The 18,441-nt window shown below is 33.0% G+C and overlaps 5 protein-coding genes and 1 non-coding gene across 6 annotated transcripts in view; 4 read left to right on the top strand and 2 right to left on the bottom strand.

Annotated features, from left to right (window-relative positions):
• On the top strand, positions 856-4,581 carry LOC104723599 (1-deoxy-D-xylulose-5-phosphate synthase, chloroplastic-like). The gene is made up of 9 exons (XM_010441984.2): positions 856-1,328; positions 1,644-1,769; positions 1,862-2,177; positions 2,273-2,544; positions 2,638-2,911; positions 2,991-3,298; positions 3,392-3,673; positions 3,764-4,048; positions 4,125-4,581. The coding sequence occupies exons 1-9, from the start codon at positions 1,164-1,166 to the stop codon at positions 4,263-4,265; spliced, it is 2,169 nt and encodes a 722-aa protein (XP_010440286.1). The 5' UTR covers positions 856-1,163; the 3' UTR covers positions 4,266-4,581.
• LOC104728045 lies at positions 5,813-6,334 on the bottom strand. Its single transcript, XM_010447088.1, has 3 exons — positions 6,282-6,334; positions 6,118-6,194; positions 5,813-6,030 (listed from the first exon to the last, which is right to left on the bottom strand). Exons 1-3 carry the CDS (start codon positions 6,332-6,334, stop codon positions 5,813-5,815), a joined length of 348 nt encoding a protein of 115 aa, XP_010445390.1.
• LOC104723598 (heavy metal-associated isoprenylated plant protein 3-like) lies at positions 9,913-10,737 on the bottom strand. The gene is made up of 3 exons (XM_019232506.1): positions 10,465-10,737; positions 10,291-10,370; positions 9,913-10,192 (listed from the first exon to the last, which is right to left on the bottom strand). The coding sequence occupies exons 1-3, from the start codon at positions 10,728-10,730 to the stop codon at positions 10,002-10,004; spliced, it is 537 nt and encodes a 178-aa protein (XP_019088051.1). The 5' UTR covers positions 10,731-10,737; the 3' UTR covers positions 9,913-10,001.
• On the top strand, positions 14,097-14,168 carry TRNAP-AGG. Its single transcript has one exon. It is a non-coding gene; the product is annotated as a tRNA-Pro (tRNA).
• LOC104723597 lies at positions 14,482-16,207 on the top strand. The gene is made up of 4 exons (XM_010441981.2): positions 14,482-14,694; positions 14,776-14,955; positions 15,463-15,711; positions 15,780-16,207. Exons 1-4 carry the CDS (start codon positions 14,623-14,625, stop codon positions 16,053-16,055), a joined length of 777 nt encoding a protein of 258 aa, XP_010440283.1. The 5' UTR covers positions 14,482-14,622; the 3' UTR covers positions 16,056-16,207.
• LOC104723596 (probable helicase MAGATAMA 3) overlaps positions 16,300-18,441 on the top strand; it is a 12,745-nt gene continuing 10,603 nt past the window's right edge. Inside the window, exons 1-6 of the mRNA XM_019233286.1 lie at positions 16,300-16,390; positions 16,650-16,844; positions 16,943-17,087; positions 17,295-17,428; positions 17,547-17,768; positions 18,024-18,126. Of these exons, the coding sequence (XP_019088831.1) occupies positions 16,737-16,844; positions 16,943-17,087; positions 17,295-17,428; positions 17,547-17,768; positions 18,024-18,126 (712 nt within the window). The 5' untranslated portion in view covers positions 16,300-16,390; positions 16,650-16,736. The remainder of the gene's footprint in view (positions 16,391-16,649; positions 16,845-16,942; positions 17,088-17,294; positions 17,429-17,546; positions 17,769-18,023; positions 18,127-18,441) is intronic.

The raw sequence follows: 18,441 nt of genomic DNA, 5'->3' as shown, positions 1-18,441 counted from the left end.
ATTCACTTTTTAATTTTTTTTGAGAATTTTGTTGTTTTGCTCTCGAAGCAATTCCGATAAGGTTATCCAAATTTCGTATCTAAAATAGTAATCCGAAAACTACCTTTAACACGTAATTAAAAATATCAATTTATAAATATAACATTTTACCACAACATCAATTGAAACCAACAACTAAGGATGTCATTTCTATTCACCCTCATTTTAGGAGATGTTTTGTTAATTATGTGACAGCTCTTAATATTTGATCAATATGTGTCTTTGTGTTTTTTTGAAAAAAAAATAATATTAAATATTATTGAAATGGAAATAAAAGCAATGACACTAGCATAAATTATTATACTATCATTTTTGCTCTTCTAATGTTATACAAATTTAAGAAAATAAATATTGGAGGTCAAAAAAATAAAAATAAATAAATATCAACAAGCAAGATTTATTTCTTTATAAAAACTACATATATTTCCCCATTTTGTTGATGATTCTTCTTTCCTTAAGATTTTTTTCCCCTTTTTTAAACAAATGCTACCGTTGTTAAAAAAAAACTTGTACCAAATCACAATTGTTCTTTACCTGAAATGAAAATATGCCCTTTCCCACCTTTGTTGTAAAAACATTAGATAAAATAAATTTTAAATTAAATAAATATCATTTCTTTTTAAAAGAAGATTTTTATAAATGAATTAATACATACATAATGTACTAATGTACCAAAGCATATCAAAATCTATCCAAAACTTGGATTTCTTGGTTGACGTGGCCCAACCATAATCTCAAGTTCTCTGCGGATGACGAACCATCCCCATATCTCTCTTTTTTAATCAAACCACGGTTACATAAAATTCGTGATTCATGAAGTTTGCTTTCTTGTCGTTTTATTTCACCTCAATTTTTTTTTTTTTTAAATAAGTCTCCATCTTTTAACAGTTCTTCTTCAACTCTCCACCACCATTGTCACCAGCACCATTTAACACACACTTTTGTTTTTAGTGGATTCTTCTCCTAAAGTGCGTTTTATGCTATATTGTTTTCACTGTTCTTGATAACATAAGTTTTCCTAAATTATATTCTCTATAAAAATCGTTACTTACATCCCCAAAGTATTCAACTTTTTTTTTTTTCTTTCTGAGGTTCAGAAAAAGAAAAAAGTCACCTTTTTTCTAATGGCTTCATCTGCATTTGCTTTTCCTTCTTACATAATAACCAAAGGTGTTTCGACTGATTCTTGCAAATCAACTCCTTTGTCTTCTTCTTCTCGATCTTTGGTTACAGATCTTTCATCGCCATGTCTGAGACCCAACAACAACAACAACAACAACAATTCCCATGTAAGTTGACTTCTCTCTTCTCTTTTTCTCTGCTTCATCGCATCGGTGAAAGTATACTTTAGGAACTGTGAGATTTTTGTAGCTACCCATTTGGTGAATTCTAGAATTAAATAATGGGTTTACTTTGTTTTTGTCTAAAGTCAAACAAATTGAACTCCTTTTTTATATGTTAGTTTTGTTGAGATTTCAAGAAAAGTATTGTGAAATTAGACTCTTTTATCTCTGAGTTATAGGAACTGATTATAGAAAACGACAGCTTTTGTTCTTATATTTATTGTTGTGACTTGGGGGGTTTGTGTTGTGTACACTTTACAGTCAAACAGAAAGGCAAAAGTGTATGCTTCACTTGCAGAGAAGGGCGAGTATTATTCAAACAGACCACCAACTCCATTACTTGACACAATCAACTACCCAATCCACATGAAAAATCTTTCTGTCAAGGTAAAAACTTAAAGCTTTGGTCCATTTGTTTTAGCTTTCTTACAAAATTTTGTCTCAAATTGATAGGATTTGTGGTTGGTACTTTTATGCAGGAACTGAAACAACTATCTGATGAGCTTAGATCAGATGTGATCTTCAATGTGTCTAAAACCGGTGGACATTTGGGGTCAAGTCTTGGTGTTGTGGAGCTTACAGTGGCTCTTCATTACATTTTCAACACTCCACAGGACAAGATTCTTTGGGATGTTGGTCACCAGTCTTATCCTCACAAGATTCTTACAGGGAGAAGAGGAAAGATGCCGACAATGAGGCAAACCAATGGTCTCTCCGGTTTCACCAAACGAGGAGAGAGTGAACATGATTGCTTTGGTACAGGACACAGTTCAACCACAATTTCTGCTGGCCTAGGTAATCCAATCAATCAATTCCTTTTAGTGTCTTTGCCTTGTCTTGCTTTGTCTAGACAGTAAACAGTAACAAGAAAACAAAACTTGGGTTTACAGGAATGGCGGTAGGAAGGGATTTAAAGGGTAATAACAACAACGTAGTTGCTGTGATCGGTGATGGTGCGATGACGGCAGGGCAGGCTTACGAAGCCATGAACAATGCAGGGTATCTAGACTCCGATATGATTGTGATTCTCAATGACAACAAGCAAGTCTCATTACCTACTGCTACTCTGGATGGACCAAGTCCACCTGTTGGAGCATTGAGTAGTGCTCTTAGTCGCTTACAGTCTAACCCGGCTCTCAGGGAATTGAGAGAAGTCGCAAAGGCAAGTTTTATTTTTTCCTTTTCTTTTTTTGGATGGCTAAGAGTCCTTAACCTTATGTAGTTGATAAGGATGTTTAGCTTTTGTTGTGTATAGGGTGTGACAAAGCAAATAGGTGGCCCGATGCACCAATTGGCTGCTAAGGTAGATGAGTATGCTAGAGGAATGATAAGCGGAACTGGATCATCACTGTTTGAAGAGCTAGGTCTTTACTATATTGGTCCAGTTGATGGGCACAACATAGACGATATGGTAGCTATTCTCAAAGAAGTTAAGAGTGCAAGAACTACAGGACCAGTACTTATTCATGTCGTGACAGAGAAAGGTCGCGGTTATCCGTACGCAGAGAGAGCTGATGACAAATACCATGGTAAGTGGACTTAAATATGGATAACATTCTTCTATAGTTCTTAAGAAATGCAGTTTATATTGATTCTTTTTTCTTTCAGGTGTTGTGAAATTCGATCCAGCGACTGGTAAACAGTTCAAAACTACTAATAAGACACAGTCTTACACAACTTACTTTGCGGAGGCATTAGTTGCGGAAGCAGAGGTAGACAAAGATGTGGTTGCAATTCATGCAGCCATGGGAGGTGGGACTGGGTTAAATCTCTTCCAACGTCGCTTCCCAACAAGATGTTTTGATGTTGGGATAGCAGAACAACATGCAGTTACTTTTGCTGCGGGTTTAGCTTGTGAAGGTCTTAAGCCCTTCTGTGCAATATATTCGTCTTTCATGCAGCGTGCTTATGACCAGGCAAGTTCAAACATCTTAAACTATTTTACTTATTAATGAAACTTTTTAAGAAAACTAATAGAGAGTATATGGATGGTGGCCTTCTCTGTATAGGTTGTACATGATGTCGATTTGCAAAAGTTACCGGTGAGATTTGCGATGGATAGAGCTGGACTTGTTGGAGCTGATGGTCCAACACATTGTGGAGCTTTTGATGTGACATTTATGGCTTGCCTTCCTAACATGATAGTGATGGCTCCATCAGATGAAGCAGATCTTTTTAACATGGTTGCAACTGCTGCTGCGATTGATGATCGTCCTTCTTGTTTCCGTTACCCTAGAGGTAACGGTATTGGCGTTGCATTACCTCCAGGAAACAAAGGTGTTCCCATTGAGGTATAACTTAAAATCTGATCTTCTCATATTATTTTTCTTTCTTCCTTAACCATCTTGGTCATAAAAACAAACTCTTTGGGGATATTTCAGATTGGGAGAGGTAGAATTTTAAAGGAAGGAGAGAGGGTTGCGCTGTTAGGTTATGGCTCAGCAGTTCAGAGCTGTTTAGGAGCAGCCATAATGCTCGAAGAACGTGGATTAAACGTAACTGTAGCAGATGCAAGGTTTTGCAAGCCATTGGACCGTGCTCTCATTCGCAGCTTAGCTAAGTCGCACGAGGTTCTGATTACAGTTGAAGAAGGTTCGATTGGAGGGTTTGGATCGCATGTTGTTCAGTTCCTTGCTCTCGATGGTCTTCTTGATGGGAAACTCAAGGTTACTTACTTACTTACATATATATGTTCTGTCTTTTCAAAATCTTTTGTTTCTAATTTGCAAACTTTGTATACAGTGGAGACCAATGGTACTGCCGGATCGGTACATCGACCACGGTGCACCAGCTGATCAACTAGCTGAAGCTGGACTCATGCCATCTCACATCGCAGCAACCGCACTTAGCTTAATCGGTGCACCAAGGGAAGCTCTGTTCTGAGAGTAGGAGTCTGTGGCTAAAACATATATACGAACATTCTAAATGCAACCGAAGGTTTATTCTAAGTACTACTGATCAAGGTTCCCGCCGAAAAGAAGTAGCAGAAAAAGTCCTTTAGCAACTCAGATGATTAAGAAAAAAGCAAAGGCAAGGTTGTATGGTTGTGTAAAAAATTAGAGTTATGGTAAAATTGGTATTTTTATTTTTGTAATTTTGTTTAGGGGTGTGATGAAGATCGAGTTGTACAATCATCTAACATGCATCTTGTAAAAATCATTTACATTTCTTTGTGTATCTTCATTTAACCTTTGTGTGAGATGTCCGGTACGAGTGATTCGAACGCACCAATTCGCTGACCTGGAATTTTTTCCCGTTTACTTTCCTTAACAAAAGCTCCAACTCCCAAGACCAAGCCTCTAAGTCAAGGCATGGAAAGGCGCTATATGAGAAAGATCTATCTTTTCACCAAAATAAAGAAAGAGTTATCTATCTTGTTAATTACTCCCTGAAAACAATTTACTTTTGTGTTTTACCTTTCATTAACACATCATTTCATTTGTTTTAACTTTTATGTAATTAAAAAGCTAAAAATAAAAGATAAAACTGGAAATTTGATTGATAAAATTGTATCGTAAATACAAAATGACAAAAAACAAAAATTTAACTCTAGAACGACAAATAAAAAAAACTGGAGAGAATAAAAAAAGAAAGATACTATATAAATTATGTTCTTGTCTAATACTCTTTCTGATTCGAATTAGTTTTCATTATAGATTGTTTGTTTCACACAAATTAAAAAATGGATAAATTTACATTATATCATTGTTTGACAATTAAAATTCTAAAGTATTTGATATTTTATTTGTATAGTAAATAGCGAATGAGATATTTTTTCTATTAAAAATGACATAGGAAAACGAAAATGATAACTAAATTGAAACAAAATAAATAAATCTAAAATGACAACTATTTTGAAATGGAGATCGAGTACTTCATTTTTTAAAACATTTCATATTCTTTATATAAGATGATTAAGATTATGTTTTTTTATAATAAAGATCAATTTATGCAATTTTTACTTTGTAATGTGTCTATAGTCTATATCAAACAAACTTAACTGAATTGAATTGAATTATAAAAAAAGACACCACATAGCACCTTAAATATGCTCTTATCCCTCTTTCATTGAAAACGGTTTATTTTAGGATTATTATTTTGGCTTCATAAAGATGAATGTAATCAATTTTCTATATTACTTTATCTTTACCACAAAAACATACTATAATGTAAATCTTAATTAAATTGATAAGCTCAAACAATAGAATAAAGTTTGAATTGATAAGAAAATTAATTTATTAATATATTTGAATAATTTAAAACAATCAACTTAAAAAAAAAAAAAAAAAACACAGCCAATATACTTGGTTAATAATATATGTGATATTATAGTTCATGCAATGCAATATACTTGGTATTTTTTCTCGAAAATGATATGAAACTTGATGCCACAAAACCTGTAAAAAGGTCTATTTTGACGTAACTACACATTACGAAATAGTACATTTGGCGTTGGGATTTTCATCTCTGAACATCATCAGAAACTTCTCCAATTCTTTACGCTCATCACCCTTCTTCTCACTTTTGACCACAATCTCCACGTCTTCACATGTTACTTTCTTGAGTTTTTTCAACAACTTCTCCTCGTTAAAACTTCCAGTGACCACAATCTTTTGGTTCTTAGTATCCGTCACACTTGATGCAACTCCTAATAATCAATCATACATTACACAAAACAATTATTACAACATGGATGCAATTATATATACTTAAAACTAGATATTAATTATTCTACCTTTGAATTTGGGTATGGTTTCAGTCATAATTTTCTTACATCCGTCACAGTTATCCGGTATCATGAATGCGACATCCCTAACAGTAGAACATATAGAAGAAGAGTGACTAAGAGAACTTTTCATAAACATGGTTTTAACTTTTAAGAATATAAACTACGCTGACCTGTTAGGAGTAGGACCATTTGCGGGTGAAAGCTGTAAGCAAGACAAACCCATCTTTTTTTTTATAACTTTGTTAGCCACCAAACAAACAAATTAAGATGGATCCCTTTATCGACAGCCTAAAACACTTTATTATATACACACACATTCACACAAATGCAGAACACATAGACACGACAGACAATATTTTTTTGAAGAAGTGCAAAAAAAAACAAAAATACATAATAGATTATCCAATCATCGATCAATACCATATATGCTTTTCTAGGTGTATAAATATTATAGCTAATTTATATACACATTTTTTTAAATAGGGAAACATATCTTATAAAAATGTAATTACATATTATTTTATAAGTGTTAAACAAGCATTTTATCAATAAATTAAATTTTCAGATATCTTTGAAATTTTTTTATCAAACATTTATCAATTTAATTTTGTATTTTAGTTATAAAATATTCTTATATTCTAACTTTCTTAGTTCGTAGGCTTTCTTGTTTGTTTTTTTCTATTACTTGTGAATATTATTTAATTCATTTTTTGGTTTTAATATTTCTATATATATCTTATTATATAAAGCTTGATGTCAAAGTTACTCATTAAAATCAGAAAAAAAAAGTTACTCATTAACAAGTTCGTGACACATGTGAATTGTATTATTCAAATGTTGACACATGTCATTTCTAAATTTATTAAAAAATTTAAAAATAAAAATGTAAAAATTCAAAACCTACCATAAAAAGGTTTTATATAACAGTAAAATAGAGAAAAGAAAACCTAATGTTATTTAAAATCTAATTATAAGATAAATGACATATATATATATCATAAAATTTGAAATTATAGTATTGCTAACTTATTTTAATTTTAAGTTGCTAATTTTACAAGAAAAAGGATTACATTTTATATAAGATAAAAAATGATTGTCAAAATTATACAATTAATTACTATTTCTAAAAAATGTAAATACTCACCTTTACATAAAGAAAAAGATTGTTAAAGTAAAAAAATAAAAAATAAAAATAGATCGTCACATAATTTTTCACCAATCAAATAATTTATTCAAAAAGACTGCTATTGTAATATAGAAGATAGGAGTATGTAAAATTAATGTATGCATTTTTGTAACTATAAAAATGTTAAAGTGAAGAGACATATAATAGGTTATTTAATGTGTTCATAACGACAATTTGTTGGAAGTAGTAAAGACTAAAGAGTATATTTTAACAGTAAAATATATTTGTGTATACAAATATACTTTTAGTGGTATGTAGATAGTAGATTTGTAAATGGATATACATTAGTGTATTATAACAAAAAAAACTATTTTTTTAACTAAAAGTTTATCTTTTTACTTTTATACATTGTTTTTACTTACGAAAAGAATTAAATATATATTCTTTGTGAAATTTAATTTAATTTTAATAACTTTGAACTCATCTACAACTATTTTCTTTAACTAAAAGTGTATAAATTAAATTTTCTCAACCAAACAATAAATTAAAAGGAAATTCTTCGGTTAGTGGCCCAAGCCGGAGGAAAGGAGTTTACAAAAGAAACTTCAGAGATAAGAGAACACAAAGCACGGGCAAGACAAACTGCCTTAGTATTTGATGCACGCGGGATCCAAGAGATGGAGAATAGTGAGAAGGACTCCAACGAGTTAAAATCATCGAGCATGTTGGAGAAAGACGGCCAATATTCAGGGGACTGCACCATCGTGAGTAACTCAGCACAATCAGTCTTGAAACGTTGACAAGCGATCCATGCAGCACATATCCGCTCCATGGCCCACAACAACTTTGGTCGAATTTTTTTTATTATTTTGTTAATTTGACCAACCAATGACAACTGACACATATAAGATCCTAAACGATTCTAAAAATGCTTAACTTAGAATCGATTTTATCATTATTAATGTATTTTGATTTATTTTTAATCATAAGCATTCCTTACAATCGCTTAATAACCACCGTTGAACTTTGCTCTAACAAATGTTTTCATCTTTTAGTTTATATCTTATTAGTATTAAAATATCAATATATATGTACATAAAAGATGTCTTAACGGATAAAGATGCTCTTAATGAACAAGTGTTTAAAAACAAATGTGTTCTTAAGCTTATATTTGTTATTCTCTGATCCTTTTATTAATGTGAAGTAAATTGGATTTCTTGATAGGATCACCAAACCCATGTTATCTAGCTTAATTACATCTAGATTGAACCGTTCAACCATGTCATTGTAACACTGGTAACTGGTAAGTGAGCTTTGTTAAGGAATCGGAGTTCTCTTGACGAGGTCAGGAATTTCCTAATTATCAGATTGCTCTTTATTTGAATGGTACTAGACGTGCCTCCCCAATGCGATGTTGTCACAACTCACATGCATGTCTCTTACGTAACCATTCAATGGTGTTTTGATTGGGTAAAGTCTGCGTGCATGCCATGCAGTTTGGTTTTGGATAGTGTGCATTTGCATTTAATACTTGTTTGGGTTAAAGATCGTCCTTTAGATTTAGGAGATCCGTCATTAATACTTATATGGGCGCTACTTCAATAACATAAGTATATTGGTCTTTTGGACCAGCGGTAAAAATATGTGAACACGATCCTAATTTGGATAACTTGATGGATAAAGTCACATGTTACGACTCAATAGTGTAGTGTGGGTGCGTTATTCGTCAATGCAGGTTAATTTGACTGAGTGTTCAGAAGTCCATAATTTAGCAACATCCCTCCAACAAAACCCTTGATCTCTGATCAAGATTCGAGCAATAATTAGGATGATTAAAGTAAAAATCAGTAAGTACAAATGTGCATGTAAACCTACATTTTGGTCTTTCTTAATATGACGATAATATTAGAATTCGGCTCAATGGGTTGATTACTTGATTGTATTTTTTTTACGGTAATATTGTAAAAACAAGAAACCACCTCTTTTGTGACGGTACTCGTTAGAAATCTCTGGCGATCTTTAACTCATATGCTTCTTGGAAATGACTATTTGACGAATTGGAGTCAACTAGTCATTACGCTCTACTGTTCCAGCTTGCCTCGACTTAATCTATTTCTCATTTAGTATGTATATATTTCAAACAATATCCTTTAGCATGTTTGGCGTGAGAGGGATGTTAGGAGACATAGAGATATACATATATTCACCATATCAAGCTGATTGATAAGAACGTGTGCAGTTGACTTAGTTCTATTCAAAAGAGGGAGACAATGATCGTACTCGGACGGTCTCCAATCGTTTGCCACAAGATCCTAAACGCAATAAAGAACATCTTCGGCTTCTGTTCAAAACCTCTCTATTGTAATCTCTAAATTTCAGCAAAACCAAATACATTAACTCATTGTATAATAAAAAAATATTTGGGTTGAATACAGTTTAACATTCATTCAAAAAAAAATATGATATAATGGTAAAGTATACTTTGTCCAAAAAATGATATAACCATGTAATTCCAAAACTCATATATCTGATTTCAAAATAAATGAAATTTTGAAATAACATTTGAATTTATAAATCAAAGAACCAATAATTATGACACATTATTTGAGTTTACAGACCTTTTTAATAATAGCAAGATGAATCAAATATTAAAATATGTATCAAGATGGATATAATGTATTACAATGCCAAGTTTTTTATGGTGGATACTTGTTGCGAATACCTTACGCAATACAACATCCGTTAGAATATGCGTTACTATACATCATATATTTAGTTTGACATGCATATCTCTACTCATATCAGCTTCTTCTTTTTCCCCTGCGGCGATTTTGGATTCTTCATCCTTCTTTTTATCCATCTTTTTCTTGAGTTTTTTCAACATTTTCTCTTGATCAAAACTACCAGTAACCACAACCTTTTGACTTTCAACATCGACCACACATGTTTCAACCCCTAATTAAAACCATTCAAAATATAAATTATTTCAATATAAAATAATATTTTTAATCAAGTTTATATATCTAAAATGGTGGATAAAGTAAATGGCATACCTTCGAATTTGGAAATAACTTTTTTGACCTCATATTTGTCATTTAGGAATGGTATCTTGAACTCGACTTCCATTACACTACTACAAAATAATTGTAAAGAGTTAAGATACATCTAGTATCCTAAAAATCAACAAAAAAAAAAAAAAAAGCGAGAACGATTAGATAGTAATCTACCTTGTCTCAGGTTTATCATCATTTTTCTCGTTTTCAAGATTTTCTTGTTGTTTTGGAACTAAAGAAGATGTTTCATTCTTCTCTAGAACTAGTTCATGTTCATCATCTATCTGGACTTTATCAGATTCATCATCGTCCGTCTGAACTGCATCGGATTTCTTAGTCATTACCAAAATTTCTGCATTTTTACCAGTTTTTTTCTTGATAGTCTTCAAGATCCTCTCCAAATCAAAAGCACCAGCAACCATAATCTTTTGGTTACGCATATCCGTTAGACATTCTTCAACTCCTAATAATACATTAATTATAAAATATTATTGATGCATACATATATATATGTACTGTATCGTCATCAAATAAATATGAATATATATATATATATATATATTCATATTGAATAAATAAATAATTAAAATTCTTGCCTTTTAGTTTGCTAACAACTTTTCTGAGTTTTTTTGCGCAATTTTCACAATGCATCCCAATCTTCAGTTCAGCATCCATAGTATAACTAAATAATTTTTCAAGAGGAAAAAAAATGTGGCATCGTAAGAAAACTATAACAACATAAATAAATGATATATATATATATATATATGTTATTCTTACTCAGCAGGGATGCTTCTTCGTGACCACTTCCACCACCACCAACCCATCACAATCAAGTTCTAAATAACAAAGACTAGTTTACAGTCTTCTCCCCGTAAGATATATCTTATGAAGCCTAACACATTTCAAATATAATATTGAAGAGAAGAGAATTTAGACACATAATCAAAATGATCACTCAATTTATAAAATCTGCATATAAAGAACTTTCTTAGTACAGATGTTAAAAATTAAAAGTGAAGGAAATTAATTAATTTCGTATCTTTATATTTAATGTATATGTATCCAACTCTTGCATTATAAATTAATAGTTTTTTTTTTTTTTGGTTTTTTCCTTAAGTTTGACTTTAAAATAAATTAATTTCCATTTTTTTTTAGGAAAAAAAATCTCAAAAACCTAAATATATACTATTGTATTTAACTGTGTTAAGTTCTAAAGTAGTTTTAAGGCAAAACATCTTAATTTAACAATATATTATTCTGAATTTCCTTATCATATATGAACAATGTAGACACGTGTAAACCCCATTAAAAATATTGACAAGTGTAATGTAAAGACTATTATTTGTCTTGTCTAATAAAAGCCTATCATTTTACAATTAATTGTAAGAAAATAATTATATATTTACTAGTTTATTAAATGATTGAAAGTAATGAACTGATATTTTAGCTCTGAAACTGAGTTAACTAACTATAATTATTGAATGCCGTAGGAAGTAGACACTCAATGGCTATGTGGACAAATCTGGACTGGTATCCCCCTTGACAAGCCTTATTTAAACAAAATCAGATTCTTGTGTTTAAAAATACTATATCATTGGCATACTATCTTACTATACGTGATATCTTAAAGTAAAATTTTCCCAACTAAAACCGCTTAGAAGCCAAACTTCAACTAAATTTAACTTTGGTGTAGATGAGCTAGATCGACCACCGGAACGATTGGAATCTGATCCTGCTCGATTAGCATTACATCATCTTCCTTTTATGCCAGTGATGTACTAGGAAGTGATCACCTTGGATAACTTGAAGAAAATAGCGGTGTTCCACTAATACCTAAACAAATTGCCTACATGATGTGCGGTAATCGAGCACCGGTAAAGGACAATTGATGTGATACCACCAAACTACCACAACAAATAACAAAAGTATGAGTGCATACCTTTTATGAAATTTAAATAATAAACAAAAAACAAACTTAAATACCTCCAATTCATGATCTCTTCTTATTTGTATGTATGCATGTCCATCACTATGCCTTAGAAGTAGGATAGGATACATAAACAGTCTAGCAGCCTGGTTGGCTTGAACAATCTCATGCACAGGTAATGCATCTTGAGTCATTAACAAGTATAACACTTGGCTTCTAGATAATCTGTTTTCAGCTGAATGTTCTCTGATGTCCTATTTGTCAAATAAAGAAATGGTAAAATAAATCAGAGAAAACATATATAACAATTTCAAATTCCAAAATCAAGCATAGAGAATACATGGCATTTTGAATTCCAAAATCGAGACATATATGACAATTTCAATTCTAAAATCAATCAAACAATTGACAAAATAATAAATCTTAGTCGCATTAAATTTGATTTGCAGTAAAAAATATGAATATCCATTGTCTTGCAAAAATTAATATATATGACAATAAATATGATCTAGCGTTACCATCTATGGTTTGAGCAGTAAGAAATATATACCACAATAATACTGAAATCATATACTTGGTTGGCGAGCCGTGATCGGCTATCCACTGATCAACGTCTAGGGAGCTGGGGACAAACTCAATCATGTCCGCTATGTGGTGAGCGAAATGAGACTAGGGATCATCTCTTCTTTTTTTCCCCGTATACGTTTTCTCTTTGCTCATCTTTGAGTGCACCCCTCCTCCGACGTCGCCCAAACCCAGATTGGGCAATAACTTTGCGGACTCTCACTCGCCAAGCCTCCCCTGCTATTGAAGCTGCTCTCCTCCGCCTGCTCTTCCAAACAAGCATATATTTAGTATGGAGGGAGCGGTATGGATGTATCCATAATACGAGCCACTGCAGCTACCACGCCCTAAAAGCATTTTCATCCCACATATTTGATAGGGAGTCAAAAAAATAAAAAAAATAAAAAAATGAGAAAAAGGTGGAGAGATAAGAAAATAGTGTCTCTGCCCAGATGAAATAAGACACTGGGTCTCTTGCTGTTTTCTTTTCATTGGTTGGATAAATTAAAAAATAATTTAATAATTAAATTAAATTAAAATATTATTAATTCATTCTTTTGACACCCAAATGGATGGATGACCGGTGGGATTGCCCTTATAGATATGATCGCAGACGAGGTGAGAGGTCACAATTTGAAAAGCCTTCACCGACTCCAAAACGCAACCAGCCCTCTCTTGGACCGCTGGAACGGTTTTTTTAGTCACTAAGTCTGGTTTTTTTTTTCTATGGTTAAAAAGACACGTTTATGCTCTGTTTTGAACAACTTTTAACCTTTTGTAAATATTTTTTCTTTTTGTCGATTAATAAATCTAACATTTCAACAAAAAAAAATAAAAAAAAAAAGAAATATTCCTATGCTTAAAGAACTCTTGAAGATAATATTATAAAGTTTGACAGTTTTACGAGGTCCTACGAAGAGTCAATGACTTAAAAAGATGAAATTATGATACTTGTGTGTACGTAAGAAGATTATACAAATTAAATGTTTGAGAAGCTTTACTTGCTGATGTTGTTAATTATATAAAGCTCAGCTTGATGGTTGAGTTCAAGATGAAGTGTCTTGGACTAGCTACAAGAATCCAAGGGATAGACATCGTCAGGGCAAAGGATAAAGGAACATCCTAAAGTTGTCGTACCTAGACAGGTGTCTTAAGAACCTTCACTGGGATTGGATCAAAACTTGTCATTTCAGATTTCACACACATGTTTGGACAGGCTACTTCAAATGAGTGAACTGGTCTTGTTAAGAAAAAATTAATAAATCTTAGAAGTACGTTATGTTATTATTGAAAGTTAAAGCTCGTCAACATCGGGCATTTGGTCTAGTGGTATGATTCTCGCTTAGGGTGCGAGAGGTCCCGAGTTCAATTCTCGGAATGCCCCATTCTTTTTTCTCTTTTTTTTTTGTTACTTATCACATTTTCTCTCAGGCATATCATCGAACAACTTATGGGCGTACAGTAGACACCAACATTGTATACCAAAGAAGAGCTTTTTCTTGATGATCCTATGAGAAAGATGAGTTCGTATGAGATTAGACATGCGAATCTGATCTGGGCACAAGCCGTCTTCGATGTTCATGGGCTACAAAAAGAAGAAATCACCGAGAAGTTGACATTTTTGTCTGTTCGGTTAACTTTGTCTCTTTTTATTTGGTTGTTGTTTAAGACTTTTAAGTCAACTTCAAGAAGTAATTTTTTATGTGGTGGGTCACAATCATCATCATCGTCATCTCCTTCACATCCGTAACTAGTCATATGGTAACGTGTACCCCTTAGAAACGCAATATCTCTACAGATATTGAAGAAAGTTGCAAAATTTGTTTTTAAAAAAAAGTATGAATTCGATTCAATTATCTTGTAGCTCTCTTCCCCATGAGATCATCCTGAAGATCGGCTCTTCTCTTCAGGTTTTTGGTAAATTTCTCTATGTGAACTTGATTCTGAGGCTAGTTCTTGATAAAAAAATTGTGTCTTTGTATGATGATTAGGTGATTGATCTTTGTGCACTCAGTAGCTGTTCTAGTTTTTGGAGAGAGCTTTGTGGTTCTGATGTCTTATGGGAACCTCTGTTTCGAAAAAGATGGCCTTTGTTGTGCACATTTGATTCAGACAGTAGTCAGTTTCCTCAACCTCAACACGCTGGAACCACCAATGAGGAAAATTCCCAGGTATCAAAAATGAGACATTTCCATAGATTCTTGTTTCTTACAAATTCAAGTCTCGAGTTGTTTTAGATTTTGGTCAGTTTGTAGTCTGATGGTGTGAGTTTGTTTGTTTGTTGTAGAATTGAATTCTGTTTGAGTTGTGACTTGGATAAATTGGGAGCTTGTTATAACCTCATGAATTGGTATATGCTTGCTAGTGTAGATTGTTTAGTTGATATATTTAACAATTGCTCAGTACTGGAGGATGGTGATGTGATATAGAAAGGGGTTTCTTTTATAATTTATACTATGTGCTATGATTGAATTTGACACAGTGATGATCATCTACATAGCTCAGGATAATGGAAACTTGTAGGTAGAGTATGCTAGTTTTCTAATTTGGCCATTTTGGGGTTGTTTTTGTTGCTTCTGTTGTTGTGGTGGTGAGAGACTGAAACTCTCTCTAACTTTGAATACGATGAGGTCGATAATGGGTTTATAAGTACTGTAAACTCTAAAACATTTTTGTAGGAATGGAGAAGATTTTACGTGGTGCAGCATAAGGAAATGGCATCAAGAGCTTCCGAGGTGATTACATATGTGACTAAATGGCCTGTTACGTTGTCTCTAGAGGGCGGCCAATATCTGCACGCGGTTGAAACAATGAGCTCGATGAGGTTAGGATTCCAAGATGTGGAGTTATTTATCTTCAAACCAAACTTGAGTGTGCTGCTAAACCTCATTGGACTCATCTACTGCATACAACACCTGAAACCGCTGGTTAGTTGTTTATTCCAAAAGAAACCAAACTTTCCCTTTCCAGCTTCTTAACCATTATTAATCTACAGCGGGAGCAAATCTTGGATGCGCTAAGGAGATATGGAATCTCAGAGCAGCTAGTTTGGGTGAAATGGTTGACGTTAGGTCGATGGTCAGGTGGGAGACGAATGAGAGACGAAATCGTATCACGTCAGGTCTCTCTAGTGGATGTTGTAACAGGGAAAGAAGAAACCGTTCTAAAAGTGCTTCAGCGAGGAGTTGTTCACGAAGTTCTTCGTGTTTGTATCTCAACCATGGATCTTGCTTGCGCCCCTTGCACCAGTAGCACCATCAGAAACTACTAAACCTTTTCAAATTACACATTTGTTACAAGTCTAATTAATTGTGTTTATAGCCAGTGTGATAAACAAACACATGTAAACTATATTGATTGAAACTTCAAAACTTATTATGTAAATAATGAAATAATAAACGTGAATTACCATTTTTCACGAAACGTATATTGGGCCTTAAGTTATTACGGCCCACCATCTATTTTTTTTTCTTTTATAACGAAAAAGTGTAACTAGAAGTTTGTTCAAAAAAAAAAAAGAAGTTTTAGTAGCTAAACCCTTTTATTCCGGTTACAGCTTCACCGCAGTCTCCTCTCTCCGCCGTCTTCTCTCGTCTTCTCCGACTGGTAAAATCTTCTTCTCTCCGAAGCTTGTCTAGGGCAAAGTAACTTTTATTGCTCTAGACACAACTTTTACTGAGATTTTTGTTAAGCTCTTATGTTGTTCTCTGTAAATTCAGTTCCCTAAGTCAATTTGGGTTTAATCTGTTGATGATGATTGGGTTCGATTTCGTTGAGGAATTAGTAATCACATTATGATTATATGCTTGCGTTCATAATTCATTCCTCAATTTCGTTTTGGTTTGTTTGATACATGTTCGTGTAGAAGACTCTGAGCGGTGAATTTGGAGCTGAGAGAGAGAGAGAGAGAGAGAGAGAGAGAGAGAGAGAGAGAGAGAGATTAGTGTGTGTAATGGCGATCGATAATATTAAGATACAAGAAGAAGAAGCCTCAGCTGTTACTCGTTTCTATAACATTATATTAGGTTGGGATTACAAACAGCTTACAAAAGAGAATGAGGTAACTTCATTGATCATCATCTGTGTAAAAAAAACTATATGCGTTTTCTTCTTAGGTGAATGTGAGATTTAATTTTAAAGTTTCATTTATCTTTACAGAGGAATAGTAGAAAGGATTCTAAAGAGAAGTTGAGTGTTGTAAAGAATACTTATAAAGATGTTGATGATTACTTTGAGACTTTTGAACCACTGCTCTTTGAGGAAGTTAAAGCTCAAATTTTGCAGAATAAAGACGCTGAAGAAGGTATGTCTTTTCGTGTTTTTTTTATTTATTACTTCTGTCCATCCATTGATCATGGAAGAAAGTGTCAAATGTTTTGGATTTGATGTTCTGTTATTGGGAATTAAATTTGTATACTTGTAGTAAGATATGTTGTTTAGAAAACTAGTTTCTTTTACATATTTGGTTCTGAAATTGAGGAAGTGACTTTTCTGTCATTTTTCCTCTTAGCAACGGTGTGTAAAATGAGACTGGTAATGGAATGCAACGAGGGCGAAGGGTTTCACTTTCTGCTTGTCACATACGAACATGAAGAGGATGAATATCTTGCTCAAAACGATCTTTTGTTGTTGTCAAAAGAAGAGGTACTTATACCGTTCCTTTGCTTTTTATTTTATTTCTCAAGGTGTTGTATGACTTGTGTTTCTGATTAAGAAAATTCATCCTCAAATATTGGATTCACTTAGAGATTAACCTTTTCAGGTTAAAGGGAGTTCATTTCCCTCATCTTATGGGTTTGCTGTAGTGGAAAATCGTCAAAGCAATCTTCTTCGTCTTCGGATGTATTTAGCTGAAGATATAGTGAAGATAACCAGAAATACTAAATCCTCTAGAACAAAGTCTTTTATCCAAGCTCTCTCAAATATGCGTTCTCTTATTACATCGTCTGCCAGCGCTATAGACAAAAGGGTATTCAGTTTAAAGGTCAGTTTTTATGACACACCAACTATGTCAAGTTATAACATGTCTTTTTCAAGAATTGGTTAATACGCCTCAATTATGTCTAGATTTCTGTTATGCTGTGCTAGCTTGGTTTCCGTTTTCTTCTTCCCTTCATTCGTCTAATTAGAATTTCGATTTTTGAGTTTTAAAGCTGGCGGCTGTTGCATATCATTTCTTGATAAAATATATTTCTCTCTTGCATTCACTCTTTCATGGTATGTTTTGTTTGTTTTGTAGTTATGTGGTTTATCGACCATTATTCGGGAATATATAGCACTACGATCGGTCAGTTCGCTCCCTTTCAAGGATTTAATCTTTACTGCAAAAGAAAAATCGTGTGGTTCTGGAGATGAAGCGTGGAAAATATCTGGACCTCTGCATGATTATTTTAACGAAAATCTTAACAAATCCCAAAAGGAGGCAATTGATGTAAGTCTGGCCTTGTCATTTCTATCCTTTCAAACTTTTAAACTTTCCCTTAACATAGATTTGGGCTCTTTGTCTTAAAATATTATTTTGTAGGTTGGTCTATCAAGGAAATCCTTCGTGTTAATACAGGTTGACTTCTTCAATTAACTTGTTTCATTATTTTTAGGACTATTACTTAGCTTTTTCATTCTAAGGTATCATACTTCTTTACACACTGAATGTGAAA

This window comes from Camelina sativa, chromosome 11 (genome assembly GCF_000633955.1).
Source record: "Camelina sativa cultivar DH55 chromosome 11, Cs, whole genome shotgun sequence".
Classification (NCBI taxonomy): Eukaryota; Viridiplantae; Streptophyta; class Magnoliopsida; order Brassicales; family Brassicaceae; genus Camelina; species Camelina sativa.
Note: the sequence above shows the minus strand (reverse complement) of the source record. Positions and strands in the feature narration are given on the sequence as shown.